The sequence below is a fragment of the Bos indicus x Bos taurus genome, chromosome 20, assembly GCF_003369695.1.
Source record: "Bos indicus x Bos taurus breed Angus x Brahman F1 hybrid chromosome 20, Bos_hybrid_MaternalHap_v2.0, whole genome shotgun sequence".
NCBI lineage: Eukaryota > Metazoa > Chordata > Mammalia > Artiodactyla > Bovidae > Bos > Bos indicus x Bos taurus.
The window spans coordinates 16,759,474-16,774,634 of record NC_040095.1 but is presented as its reverse complement, the minus strand read 5'-3'; the positions used below and the strand labels follow the sequence as shown (position 1 = coordinate 16,774,634).

The 15,161-nt window shown below is 33.1% G+C and overlaps 1 protein-coding gene across 3 annotated transcripts in view; it reads left to right on the top strand.

Moving 5' to 3' along the window:
* Positions 1-15,161, top strand: part of IPO11 (importin 11) — a 203,399-nt gene that overhangs the window by 47,663 nt on the left and 140,575 nt on the right. For all 3 annotated transcript variants that reach the window (XM_027519916.1, XM_027519917.1, XM_027519919.1), the window contains exons 7-12: positions 3,545-3,603; positions 7,558-7,606; positions 8,995-9,065; positions 10,694-10,886; positions 11,774-11,926; positions 14,683-14,726. In XM_027519916.1, coding sequence (XP_027375717.1) covers positions 3,545-3,603; positions 7,558-7,606; positions 8,995-9,065; positions 10,694-10,886; positions 11,774-11,926; positions 14,683-14,726 — 569 coding nt within the window. The remainder of the gene's footprint in view (positions 1-3,544; positions 3,604-7,557; positions 7,607-8,994; positions 9,066-10,693; positions 10,887-11,773; positions 11,927-14,682; positions 14,727-15,161) is intronic.

The following is a 15,161-nucleotide window of genomic DNA, read 5'->3' as shown; positions in this document are numbered from 1 at the left end:
ACAAAGTAGTATATAAGTAGTGTGTTTAATGACTAAGGAATTTTTCATGAATCCTTTTGATTGTTGAGTTTTCTTGTCTGACTTCAAAGCCTAACTCCTGACACAAATGTTGCCATACTAATCTATGTTAGTACGCTTTAAAGTTTTCAGCACCTCAGCATTTCAAGGTCTTAGATACTCATTTGCATTTCTAAGGCATCCTGACCTGGAGAAATCTCATAGCATTTTACTCTAAAATACTCGTCTGTCCAGGTATAAATGTCTGTTCTTTCATGACTTAAATGTACTTAGGACTAGAGCTTTGTGTCATCTTTGCCTTTATACCTGTGCATGTTTAGTGTGTTTTAGACATGTGTGTGCTCATTATTTCATTCACCATATTTACAGGTAGGTGCTTGGCACCGAGGAGACAGACATAATAAATGATTGTGCAAATACATGTAAAACGACATCGGTGATGGGGCTTTACAATGCTATGATGATTGATAATATGGTCAGAAAAGACTTCCCTGAGAAAGTGATGTTTGAACCAAAATCATAAAGGATAAATGGAAGTTGACTGGGTGATAAAAGGAGAAAGAAAAGACTGTCCCAGATAGTGTAGACCGAGGTCCTGTGATGGAAAAGATCTTGTCCACGATAAGGGATTCAACTTAAACCCTTTTCTTTCCTGTTATGATACAGTAACTTGAGTTGTATGTAATTGATAGTATGAAACCAAAGGTGTTTAGATATTTGCATTATAAATTCAATTTTAATACATTGCTTTCATTATTGTTTTTTTTATTAGAGTGTAGATTTATAATGTATTAGTTTCTGGTGTACAGCAAACTGACTCAGTTATATGTGTGTATTATTTTTATATGTTTTCTGTTACGGTTTATTATATTGAATATAGTTCCCTGTTTTATACAGTAGAACCTTACTGTTTATCTGTTTTATATATAGTAGTTTTTATCTGCTAATCTCAAACTCCTCTGATTTATCCTTCCTCCAAGTCCGTTTCCCTCAGTAACTGTAAGTTTGTTTTCTGTATCTGTGAGTCTGTTTGTGTTTTGTAAACAGGTTCATTTGTGTCATATTTTAGATTCCACGTACAAAGTGGTATCACATGGTATCTGTCTTTTTCTTTCTAACTTACTTCACTTAGTTTGATAAACTCTGGGTCCATCCATGTTGCTGCAAATGGCATTATTTCATTCTTTTTTATGGCTGAGTAGTATTCCATTGTATGTATGTATGTGTGTGTATATATATATATATGCTGTGTGTGTATGTATGTACGTGTGTGTGTACACACATATCTTTATCCGTTTTCCTACTGGTGGACATAAATGGCAGTAACCCTAACTATAATCTATCCTGAAGGTTGATTCCATGCCTTGGCTATTGTAAATAGTGCTGCTGTGAACACTGTGGCACATGTATCTTTTTGAATTAGAGTTTCTCTAGCTATATGCCCAGGAATGGGATTGCTGGATCATATGGCAACTCTTTGTTTTCTAAGGAACCTCCATATTGTTCTCCATAGTGACCGTACCAGTTTATATTCCCACCAACAGTGTGTGAGGGTTCCCTCTTCTCCACACCTTCTCTAGTATTTATTATGTGTAGACTTTTTAATCATGGCCATTCTGACTGCTGTGGTACCTTATTGTAGTTATGATTTTCATTTTTCTAATAATTAGTGATGTTGAGCATCTTTTCATGTGCCTATTGGCCATCTGTCTATTTAGGTCTTCTGCCCATTTTTTTGATTGGGTTGTTTGTTTTCTTTGTTACTGAGTTATATGATATATGAGTTATAAGAGTTGTTTGTATATTTTGGAAATTAAGCCCTAGTTAGTTGCACCATTTGCAAACATTTTCTCCTTGTCTGTAGGTTGCCTTTGCGTCTTGTTTATGGCTTCCTTTGCTGTGCAAAATCTTGTAAGTTTGATTAGGTCCCATTAATTGATTTTTGCTTTTACTTCTATTGCCTTGGGAGACTGACCTAAGAAAAAATTGATATGGTTTACGTCAAAGAATATTTGGCCTGTGTTCCCTTCTCGGAGTTTTACGGTGTTGTATGTTTAAGTCTCTAAGCTATTTTGAGTTTATTTTTGTTGATGGTGTAAGAGAGTATTCTAGCTTCATTGATTTATGTGCAGCTGTCCAGCTTTCCCAACACCACTTGTTAAAGATTCAGTGTATATTCTTGTCTCCTTTGAAGATTAATTGACAGTAGGTGTGTGGGTTACGCTGCCTTTACACTTCACCTCGTAAACACTAGCTCTTGAGTTATATAGAAAGCAGTGCGGTTTGTAAAGTTGTTTTCTTAAAGTGAAGTGACTTTAAATTTGATAGTATAAAGTGATAGTCTGATGCTGCTGTCATGCTGGTTATTACTTAATTCTGCTAGGTGTTTTGCATGTATTGTACTATTGAATCCTTTGTTAACCCTATGAGATAGGATTTATTAACCACCTTACTTTTTTTTATAGTCGATTTACAATATTATATTTGTTTCAGGTATTCAACATAATGATTCAGAATTTTTATAGTTTGTATTCTGTTTGAGAATGTTATGCAATATGGGCTGTATTTCCTGTTGTGTATAATATATTCTTGCAGCTTATTTTATATAATAGTTTGTTCCTCTTACTCCCCTAGCCCTGTTGCCCCACCCCCTTTTCTTTCCCCACTGGCAGTCACTAGTTTGTTCTGTATTTCTGAGTTTCTTTTTTGTTGTATTCCCTGATTTGTTTTTATTTTTCATATTGTACGTATAAGTGATAATATACAGTATTTGTCTTTTTCTGTCTGACTTATTTCACTAAGCATAATACCCTCTGGGTCTATCCATATTGTTGCAGCTGGCTAAATCTCATTATTCTTCATGTCTGAATAGTATTCCATATATATCACGTCTTCTTTATTATCTGTGTAACCACATTTTATAAATGAGGAATGTAAGATAAGAGAAGTTGCCCAAAATAATACAGTTTTAGACACTGGAGCTAGGATTTCTAAGTCTAGATCTAACTTCAAATCTATTATCCTGCTTATCTTCCCATATGTATCAGTTTACTCATAAAATGTGATGCTTGTAATTGAGCACTGTAGTCTATTCCAGATTTGGAATAGAGTTTAATCGTTATATTCCTTTTGGAGATACTGCATTTTCATTAATGTACCTTAAAACTGAATGAAGCTTTTTCATCACCGTTGAGTCATACTTTATGGAATAGAAGTAACCTTCTCAACTTCAGCCTATAGGTATTATTGTAAGTGAGAAGTACTGACAATTACGAAAATTGAACTAAAATTTGCAATATGGCTTTAGAAACATGAGTACTTACAAGTGAGAAGAACACTGCTTCAGAGACAATAACTTGGCTTTAGTTCCATCTTTCCCACTTGGGAACCAGCCAATGACTAGGAGTTACCTTTCTTTATCCAAGCTTGATGAGGCTTTGTGATTCTGAGTCTTTTATGATTATGATTTTAATAGGGAAAAATACGAAAAAATAAGGTATGAGTAAAGCTTGATTTTACTTTTCAGTGCTGCGTAAGTTAACTGTTAATGGAATTGTGGAACCTCATAAGAATATGGAGGTGATGGTAAGTAAAAGAAGTCATTTATTTTTTTGTAACTTTGGAAAAGTGCTTGGTATTTCCTGCATGTTATAAAGCTTATTCTTTTTACTTGGCATTCATTTAAAAGCTTTTTTATTAAGTGACCACTTAATTTCTTCTTCTTCTTCTTTTTTTTTTTTACCATTCTGTATATGTTATACTATACTTTTAGACTTGTGGTCTGTTTTCAGACATACAGAAAATACATCAAAGCAACTATTATGTGAAAGGGAGGAACTAGAACTAGGATGGTTCTCAAGATGCCATGGTACATTGAGAGTGTTTATTTGAATTTGAAATCATGTGAACTGTTAGGAATTTGAATGCTGTGATAACATTACTAGGGTCAGTGTAATTGATTTATAGTCTTCGTATTTTCCTTTGTCTGTTTTTATATACTTAAAATGAGGTATTTTTCTCTTGAATCGTAACATTTATAAATGTTCTTTGTAATCAATTATAAATATATACATATGAGAAGAAAGCTTCATTGATAAGCCCAACAAGCGCATACAACTCATTTTTGTATCATGGCATCTACCTTTTCTATATGCAAAAATGTATAGCTGCATATATTTTATTCCTGAACAAAGTGGAATTGTATCATACTTGTTCAGATCTCTATTAGCTTTCACAATGAGTTTAGGTCAGCTAGAATGTTACTCTGTGGATTGCCTTCGGGGCGGCACAGGAAGCTTGGAAAAGGTATATTTAATTGGTTCTTTAGGTTTGTCCTACTTCATTTACATTTGATCAGAGTCACACTTTTATTTTTTTGAACTTTGTGTTTCTGTAAGATTTTGCTTGAAATAATGGTTCTATTGTTAAAAGAATTAAAAACTGCTAATATACATCATTATAATGTGAATACAGTTTTTTTCTGTAAAAATATTACATGTTTTTTTAAAGTTAAAAAACTCAGAAGAGGAAGTAGAAAATAATAAATCATTTAAAAACTTACTGTGATAACAGTTCTAAGTTTCCTTTATAATATCGTAAACGTATTATTTTAGATATACTTTCTATCTTCCTCAGTTTTATATGAACGAGACCTACATGCTGTTTCCTTTCTTGCTTTTTCTTAAACTCAGTGCATTGTGGATATTTTTCACATGTCAGTAATATTGTTATATATCATGTTTTTAATGATTTTATGCCAAATACAATTACTATTGGTATGCAATTTAAAAAAATAATAAAATTAATCTTAGATTTTCTGTAATTTACTTGCCCAGTGATCTCTTGATGACATGTAGTTTGTTTCCAGTTTTTAATTGTTGAGAAATGATATTAAAATGAACATTTGGGTGCATATGTCATTGTGTACTTTTCTAGTAATCTCTAGGATAAATTCCTAGAAATGGAAATGTTGGGTTAAAGTATATCGACATTTATGATACTGATATATAATACATTACCTGAAGATATATGAAAACCAACCCCAGTTTTCAGTACTGATACATTTAAATATTTTGGTTGGCCAGAAAGTTCGTTCCTGTTTTTCCATAACAGCTTTTGGCCCACCCAGTATTTATGTTTATTGCCATGCTATCAAAAAACATTTTCTAGAAACCAGTTTGACAGCTCCCTCAGTGCCCTCACGAGAAATGTAAGTTCCATGAATGCAGAGACTTTTATTCACTCTTCACTCCAGAGCTTGGGATAATATCTGCTATATAAAAATGCTTAGTAGTTATTTAAACGAATGACTGTGTGATATGGTAGAAATATATCAGAAGGCTCAGTAATTATTTATAATATTCTGAATATCATAAAATTAAAATATTGAATATGTTTATCAGTTTCTTTTCAGTGTAAATGAACTGATATGAATCACATTTCTATAAATTACAATAATAATTGTCAATAGATACTCTCCATATTTTGTGAGCCTTAGGTTTTTCCTTGAGTCTTTTGTCTCAGAAGCTGTATGTCAGCTCCTGTTCAGTTAAACCTGCTGTATTGTGGTATTATTGATTAGTTGTAAATAAGAATAGAATTTTAACAAATTATGGACAACATATCAAATAGCATAAAGAGCTTAAAAATAGCATGGGGGTGTAAATGATGCTTAAGAAGCACTGTATACTGGTGGTGAGATTTGGGTTTCTGGAGGCAGACAAATTTGGCTTTGAATCTTGGCTTGGTCTTTTCATGATAACATGGCCTCAGAGTATCTTCCTTGGTACTGAGTTTCTTTTTTTGCAATATGATGATGAAATAATAGTACGTATCCCATTGGATGTTGTGAGGATTATGAGAGAAAATGATTTTTGAAATGAGTTCAACTAATTAAACTGTTCTGTAAATTGCCATTTGATGGTTAAGAGGTTCTTATTATATAACATTAGTCAAGTTACTTGGTTTATTTGGATTAGTCAGTTGTCCAATTCTATAAATTCCTGATCCTCTTGATGAACTTACTAAAATTGATGTCTTTCATAAGTTTCTGCTCTCTTTAGAGAACCCTGACTGATGCACTAATTTTGTTTAAAAGAGAATAAAATTCCTTCTGTCTTGTATCTACTGTATGGGACCGTTGCATCGAGCTTCTGTATAAATTTAACATGCGTATGGGATCTTGGTGATTTTATTTTTCCTATATTGAAAATTCTGCTATTTCATCATCCTAGAAATTACTTTATTGTTAATTATCATTACTTATAATTTATTCTCAACTGTGTTTAAAAGGTTGAAGTAGTATGAAAATGAGAGAATGGTGAGGTAGCCAGAGGATGAAGCGGTAGTGAAATTGGTTGTTGTCCTAGGTTTTCTTACTGTGTTATCTACTGTGTTGCATCATCTTTCAGCAAAGTATAAAAGAAGACCACAAGCGCTATCTCTTTGCTATTAGCTTTCATTTAACACAGCTGATAATTCAGTTTTTCATTTTCTGCTCAAAATGGCTGAGAGATGAAAATTGACAGGAAAACGTTTCATGATTTTTACATGAATCCAAAGATGGGTGCTGTTTAAGAGACTGGTAGCAGCCCCCTAGACCCCAGTGGTAATAGTGAAACTGTCTGAGTGGGGTTTTAGCCTCTGTGACTTCAGGTGGTGACATCCTAGGTGAATTGTCTCAAACGCAAGAATTGATGAGTGAACAATATAGCTCTCTATTTCAAAGAAGAAATAACAACATTCTGTTCTAGTCAGTCATTCATCAGGAAAGTGTATAGTATTTTGTGACAAAAACCTGGACCATCTCATTTGCTAAAAGGACATGTGACATCTTTTATGATGTTTATACACCAAAATTTACTGATACAAAAAACTCTGTGATATTGAAAGTCTTAAAAATTTTAATAAAGTTTTTTTTTCAGTACCCCTTTATATTTATTTCTGCAAAGTTTTCATAACATGTCTTAAAAAAATATAGTAAAAGGTGTTTTGGACCCATATGGTCAATGGTGATTCTTGCCTTCTCTGGTCTCTGAAGGCTAATGTAATTTAATAATTGAGATTGAAAACCTCTGCCACAAATGTTGATACCATTTATTCATATTAGGAATACTTATTATTGCTAAATACCATTCCTGGCTTCTGGGATAGAGCAAAGCAAACAGGCAAAGTTCTTGAATCTTAAGGGTCTGACATTTTAGGTGGAGGAGACTGATTATGTCAGGGGATTATAAGTCCAACGGAAAAGAAATAAACAGAGGAATAGAGGATATTTAGTGAAATAGAATACTTACTAAATTATTTATTTATTGCAAAGTGATTTAGGTTATTGAAGTGAGACACGGAGGAGATGAAATACTATTATTTTCTTGTGGAAGATTGAAGGTGTTATTATAGTAATGGAATGATTTTTACTTTATATAATTTTAACTTTTTAATATGATATGATAGGCATATTTTAGTTTCCCTGAGAAAGTGTATGGTAAATTCTTATAACAGAATAAATTGAAACCCTTCAAAAATGTTTTTCTTTTCTAGGGTTTTTTACATGGAATATTTGAACGTTTAAAACAATTTTTGGAATGCAGTAAGTACTTCCATGATAGTACTTTTTACTATAGAATCCTTTTTCATTAATAGCTTCTGTTTGGCACACACAAATCTCAAGGGGCTGAAATCTTATATCTTGATAATTAATTATCTAAAATTAAATTGGAAGCTCATTTTTGTCTTCATATACTTGTCTTGTCCTAAGTATTGAAGAAGCCTTTTTCTAAAAAAATATATTTTGTATCAATTCCTTCTTCCCTGTGTCTACTGGTGCTACTCTGTTCCATGCAGATACCCACAACAGAAGTATAGGCCCTGTACCATGTGCTGTTTGGACATTTTGTTGATTCTGTTTTTTTAGTACATTTAGTATATCTGTTTGATATAAATATCCTTAAATGGTACTTTCACTGTGCAAATCTCTGGTCTGCTAACCATTACTGACCTACCTGTAGAACCCTTTCTAATCTACTACTCCATATGGAAGAATTTACTGTTTACATTTGTGTTGTATTATGCTGGTGATCTGCTATCCTTTTCTCTTCTCTATGATTATAAGCACCTTTTCTCAGAATGCACACACCCATCACACAGGATACACACATATATGTACATTCTTGCACACACATATGTATAACATGTATGTGTGTGTTTTTTATTTGTGAGTGGATTTGGAGACTTAGTACCCTGAGAATATACCTTAGTGTACTCACTTTTAGGGGAGTTGCTGATTGTTTTGTCAGTCATTTTCAGTTTAGTAGAACCATTATTGAGTCTGTTGCCAGGTACTATAAGAAAGCTCATATGGTTTCTTTTTCCTTGAAAGTAGTCATTTTTCTCTGGTTTTCCCCATGGGAGAATAAAATGGAAGAACAGAAGTCCATCCAGGAGAGGAGAATGATATAACTGATGAGACAGATTATGAGGCATATGATTAGGGAGAAGGCAGGATAGTTAATGAGCTGATGGACATTATTCTGAATGTATAAAAATTAATTATACCAAGAAAATGAGCAGAAGAAAATTGTTAGAAGATTTAGGAAAAATAAGTATGTTAATATTTGAATTCTTTGTTTTTATTTATGTTACTTGAAAAGTATTTTAACTATGACAACATGGTGTTACAGATAAAATTGCTACCTTTTTACTATGAAATGGGCTCAGTTAGTGTTTTAGGATTAATTTTGTGAAATATGGCACTGAGCATTTCTGTGTCAATGTAAGGTCTTGCTTTCTAAAAACTTAATTGTTATGGTTTACTTATTTATTTGTTTGGAGTCAGGGATGCACATTCATCAATTCATAATGCAAAATGTGTAAAAACATATCTGACAGTGTTTTTGTAAAAAGTTTTGTCATTGTCTTGGTTGTAAATTTACAGAATATTATTAACTTGTGGTAATATGTGAATTGTATTTTTAATAGGTAGAAGTATAGGTGCAGATAATGTATGTAGAGATAGACTGGAAAAGACCATCATTCTTTTTACTAAAGTGGTAAGTTTGTTTTTTTAATCTTAATTATGTTTTCTCAAGTGAAATATAGATACTTGAGTTTAGTAAAGAAAGTGATGTTTTTTAAGCATACATTTTTGATTTAGTGTTAAAGTAACTTATTTTCTTACTGTGTACAGGAAAGCTAAAAAAGCCCTTTGTATCTTAAAGCTTTTAGAATACATATAATAATTAAATTTATATATACCATATGTCAAAGTGTATAAGTCACCTGGATGTAAAAAAATCAATCCTAATAAAAGAGAAGTTGATTCCTCAAAGTCTCATTATTCTCAAACCCACTGGAAAAAGCAGAGATAAAAAAGATAGTGCAGCACAGCATAAAGTAGGTAAGATGTTACAGTAGATAATATAAAAAAATCAGTATATTCATAATGATAGTTTATCATCATTAATATCACATATCTTTTGAATAGAATCATATGGGTGCACTGTCTGAGGCAATATGTATATATTTCAGATAAAATTATTTTATAAAAAAAAATTAATGGATATAGACAGCCAAATCCACAACATGGAAAACTCTACAGGAAATGATCTGTTACCTCAACAAATAAGTAACAAGGGAAAAAAAAGAGAACCGACACTATTGAATCCTTATTCAAAAAACCAACTATAAAAAAATTTGTGAGGGAACTTTCCTGGTGGTTCAGTGGTTAAGAATCGCTTCCAATGTAGAGGATGGGGGTTCAATCCTTGGTTGGAGAACTAAGATCACATATGCCACATGACGTGGCCAAATAAAAAAGTAATAATTTATGAAATTCATGTTTATAATCTCATGACTTTATTAAAGCTTTTAAAATTGGAACATTTTACATGTGCCTCCAATTAGAATGTGTTAACATATTCCTTTGTTTCTAAACCCCTTCTCCTCCCATATTTCTTAGAAATTTCTAGTTAGATAAGAAACTTGCTCACATTCAGGCCTTCTTGTTTTTTTAATGATGGGAGGGAATGGAGTAGGGTGACAATGATGAGAATATTTTACAGGTGATGCTGTGTATTTCCTACTGCATCACATCAGGAGATGTACAATGTCTGATTGCTTAAAACTGTTTATTGAGTTAGCCATTATTAAATTCTTCAACAGCCTTTCCCTTGATTCTAGCAGCCATTGATGATCATAGCTTAGATCTTTTGTTTGAATAGGGGTTACAAAATGATGGCATTCTAATTCTATTAATATTATTCCTTTTACATTTAATAGCTGGAATTTTTCTATATAGACGAAATCTCTCTCATCAACTATTTGATTCATTGAGATGCAATTGATGTAGAATATATTTTTGATTATTTGCCTTTATTATTTTTTAAAGGCCTTTCTTGTACTTTTGGTATCACATTTGCTGATTGATATAGAATTAATATGAAGTAAGTTTATTTTGAATCTTATAGTAGAAGTAATAGAAAGTTCAGGTGATGAGATACAATCTGATTTATTTCGCATTGTATGGTATACCCCAGGAAGTATATTACCTGTGAAAGTGGACTTCCCACCAAGATTCCAAACTTGCTAAGTATTTATTACCAGTTATTAGATGTACCTATGAATGATTATATTCCTATGTGAATTTGAAGAAAATATATTAATTTTTTTTTCTTTATAGCTTTTGGACTTCTTGGATCAGCATCCCTTTTCGTTTACTCCTCTAATTCAGAGATCACTGGAATTTTCTGTAAGCTATGTGTTTACAGAAGTTGGTGAAGGTGTTACATTTGAACGATTCATTGTCCAGTGCATGAATCTTATTAAGATGATTGTCAAAAATTATGCTTATAAGCCATCCAAAAATTTTGAAGGTAATGCTTTACTGGTAGTTTCATTTTTTTCATTTCCTTATTTTAATCTTAGTGTGAAGTAATTGCTATTTTTATGTAAGTTTTTTGAAGTTCATTTAAGTCTGAAAAATAAACTATTGATGGGACATGAAATAGAGATAAGGATTAGAGCTTTTGGTATATAAATGCCAGCTTTTAAAAGACATACAGTGCATTTAGTAAACTACTGTCTTTTGTAACACAGTAGAACATCAGTTGAAGCCTAGGTCTTTTAGGAATTAAGTATTCAGTAACCGCTATAGCTCATTTGTAGACTGTATTTATTTGTACAATTAAAAGTTTTCTTTTGATCATCTATAAAGTGATTCTAGGCAGGTTAAAGTTGCTTCTAGAATAGGTTAAACTGTTATATTGCAGTTGACCCTTGAACAACGCAGGGGTTAATGAGTGTAACTTAGAGCTGGCCATCCATACTCACTGTTCCTGTGCATCTGGGGATTCAGCCAACCATGTATACTGTAGTTTAGTATTTACTGTTGAAAAATATCTGAGTGTAATTGGACTCACAGAGTTCAGAGGTCAACTCTGTTTGGAATTCATTCATGTGTATGTTTATCACGATGAATGAGAATGCCTTGTAGAAGAGAGAGAGAGACATATAGGTAAGTCACTTCAATATGATGTGATAATATAGGTTGGAAATGGACTAGCCATAGTGGTAAGATAGAAGCAAGACTGATGTGTGTGTGGTATGAATAAAAGCAAGAGCATCTTTGAGATATGTCCATAATACAAATAAAAATTTATATATTGCTATTTAGAAGGTATTCTTAAATGTATTTGTTTCACTATCCAGCATGGGTAGAATGCTTGTCTGTATAATTAACTTGGAAATTTTATTTTTCTAGATAGCAACCCTGCAACTCTGGAAGCTCATAAGATTAAGATGGCATTCTTCACATATCCTACTTTGACAGAGATATGTAGAAGATTAGTCTCTCATTATTTTCTGTTAACTGAAGAAGAACTGACAATGTGGGAAGAAGACCCAGAAGGCTTTAGTAAGTATCAGTTTGTCAGTTTTTGCGTGAATTTTTCCTCCCTTTCATCAATAGATATCATTTATTTGATGATAGGTATAATAACATTGTATTTTAATGTAGTGCTTTTGTTCTGAGAATATAACTTTCAAAAGTTAGTTTATTCTCTCTTTATTAGTCATTAGTACAAATTGAGAAGCAGAAAATGAATGATTTGTTCAACTATATAGAATTTTTTCCAGAAAGATAAAATTTTTTAGAGTTATATAGTTTAAAACAAAAATATAAAATTAATTGTCTTTCTCTGTTATCAGATCACTTTCTCTGTGGTTCATTCTTTATTATTTTTTATTTGTAGATTTTTACTTCAGAAAGTAGTTTGGAGATGAAAATTTCTGAATTGCTGAATTGATTACCTATTTAAGATATTTTAATTTAAAATTAATTTTTAGATGATTAAAATATGTCTATAGGAGATCTTTTTTAAAATATAATTTTATTTTTAAATTTATTTTATTTTTGGTGCGCTTTTCTCTAGTTGCGGTGCGTGGGCTCCTTACTGGGGAGGCTTCTCTTTGTTGTGAAGCGTGGGCTCTAGGGCATACGGACTTCAGTAGTTGTAGCTCCCGGGCTCTAGAGCACAGGCTCATTAGTTGTGGATCATGTCCTTAGTTGCTCTGCAGCATCCTCCTGGATCGTCCTGGTCCAGGGTTTGAATGCGTTATCTCCTGCTTTTTTGAATGCATATCTCCTGCTTTGGCCAGTGAATTCTTTACCACTGAGCCACCATGGAAGCCCTGTAGGAGGTCTATGTAGTCGTACTTTAGTAGTAGGTAGACTGTCAGGGCCTTTGCTACAGAAAATCAAGGAGTTGTGTGTTTGATAAACTACTTGGGTGTGAATAAAGTGTGTGTCATTTATTAGGTTGGTGCAAACATAATTGCAGTTTCCAACCACGAATTTTAAATCATCGTAAGTAGGCTCAAACACACCTTTATTAATCAAAATAGGAACCGTTACAATCAACACATTTTTTGCTTATGAGAAATGTTTGTTTATTCCTGTAACAAAAAAATCCATGCTTTGGGATTTGAAAAACTCCTAAGGAAAGCATGTTCTGCCTCCTGCTGGTTGTGGAAGCATTTTCCTTGCAAAAAGTTGTTGAGATGCTTGAGTAGCGGTGGTTGGTGAGACAGCCATCAGGTAAATATGGCTTCGATGGTCCTCTCAGTTGGTTGTCAACTTCTGATGGCTGGCTCCTCATCTTAAGACTCTTGTTTCTTTGCAAAATTTCTTGAACCACCAGTACACTCTATGTTCATTAGCAGTTCCTGGGCCAAATGCATTGTTGGTGTTGCGAGTTGTCTCCACTGCTTTATGACCCATTTTGAACTCAAGAAAATCGCTCGGATTTGCTTTTTGTCTAGCATCATTTCCCTAGTGTAAAATAAATATAAACAGCATTCTAAAGGAGATCAGCCCTGGGTGTTCTTTGGAAGGAATGATGCTAAAGCTGAAACTCCAGTACTTTGGCCACCTCATGCGAAGAGTTGACTCATTGGAAAAGACTCTGATGGTGGGAGGGATTGGGGGCAGGAGGAAAAGGGTACGACAGAGGATGAGATGGCTGGATGGCATCACCGACTTGATGGATGTGGGTTTGAGTGAACTCTGAGAGTTGGTGATGGACAGGGAGGCCTGGCGTGCTGCGATTCATGGGGTTGCAAAGAGTTGGACACGACTGAGCAACTGAACTGAACTGAATAAGTCATTAGCAACAAAACATAGAATTAAAAATGTACATTAAGGTGATGGATAGCATAAGCACGGTTATTTAAGATTGCATTTCAGTATTAGGCAAAGTTCAACAATGGAAAAGCGCAATATACTTTTGCACCAACCTAATACTTCTGCCGTGGTCAGACATGGGCTAGGTTTTAGCCTCTACCCATCCCTTTGACTGGATACCTTTGTGTAGTTTTACACATATATTTCCAATGTTTTTAAAACATCATAAACATTTTTGTAAGACTTACCTTCTTTTTTGTTTAGAAATATTTTAATCCATTTAGAAAATATAATAGTACCCTGTATAATGCATATTTTTTGTTTTTGCTTTTTCTTGTAGCTAAACTCTTATGATTCGTATTGCTTTTTTAATGTAGTAATACCATATTATAATATGAAACACTGAATCCCCAGAGTTTTAAGAGTTGTGGAAATATTTTACTTTAAATATAGAAAATTTATGGATAATGTGACTAATCATTTAAACTCGTAAAACATCACTATTGTATGAAATGTTTCTCAGAATTGAATGACAGTGTATCAGGTAATGTCACAGACTCAGAGAGTGACAAATACTTTGAGCTTTTCTCCATACAGAGTGTGTGTGTGTGTGTGTGTGTGTTTGTTTTTTGGATGTGGCATGTGGGATTGTAATTCCCCGACCAGGGATTGAACCCATGCCCCCTGCCTTGGAAGCCTGGGATTTTCACCACTGGACTGCCAAGGAAGTCTTCGTACAGACTTTTTAACGAAAGTGAGAATGCTTGTGGTTACGAGTACTTTGATGTACACAGATGTCATCTGTAACTTATGGTAAAGAGATCTGTGTAAGGCCTTGTGTTCCCAACTGTTTGCTCTGTGTTATTTTATAATAATTTGCAGCTGTATTATATTGATATTACTGAAAATCTTGGTTTTCCAAACTGAGATTTTAGAAACATCATTATTGCATTTGTGGAGAGCATCATTTGTCATATTTTTAATTGCAGCAGCGGAAGAAACAGGGGGAGATTCTTGGAAGTACAGTTTGAGGGTGAGTACTGATTGAAAGGAAAATTGATAGGGAAAAGGGTAATGCTTCTGTAAGTTTCTTTTTTTTTTGCTTCTGTAACTCTTACTAGAGAATGATACTATATTGAAGATTTCAAGCATTAAGTCAGGTAGGAAACATATTTATTATCGCAAGAGTCCATATTTGAGAAGAAAGCACCTAATTAAATTATGAACTTGAATCTGAAATTTTTTGTTAAGTTGGAGGTTTGCAAACTGAATTTTCCTTCATTTTACAAATTGGAAATAATTGTCATTGCAGAAATAGGAAACATTTTGGAAGTTACCATTTTGGCTAGAAACATTTTTTTCCTCCTAAATATTTTAGTAATTATAAAGCTTCTTCTGGTACATTATTTCTCTTACTACTTAGTATGATTCTCAGAGACCAGCCCATTGCTTTCAGTTATAGAATTCT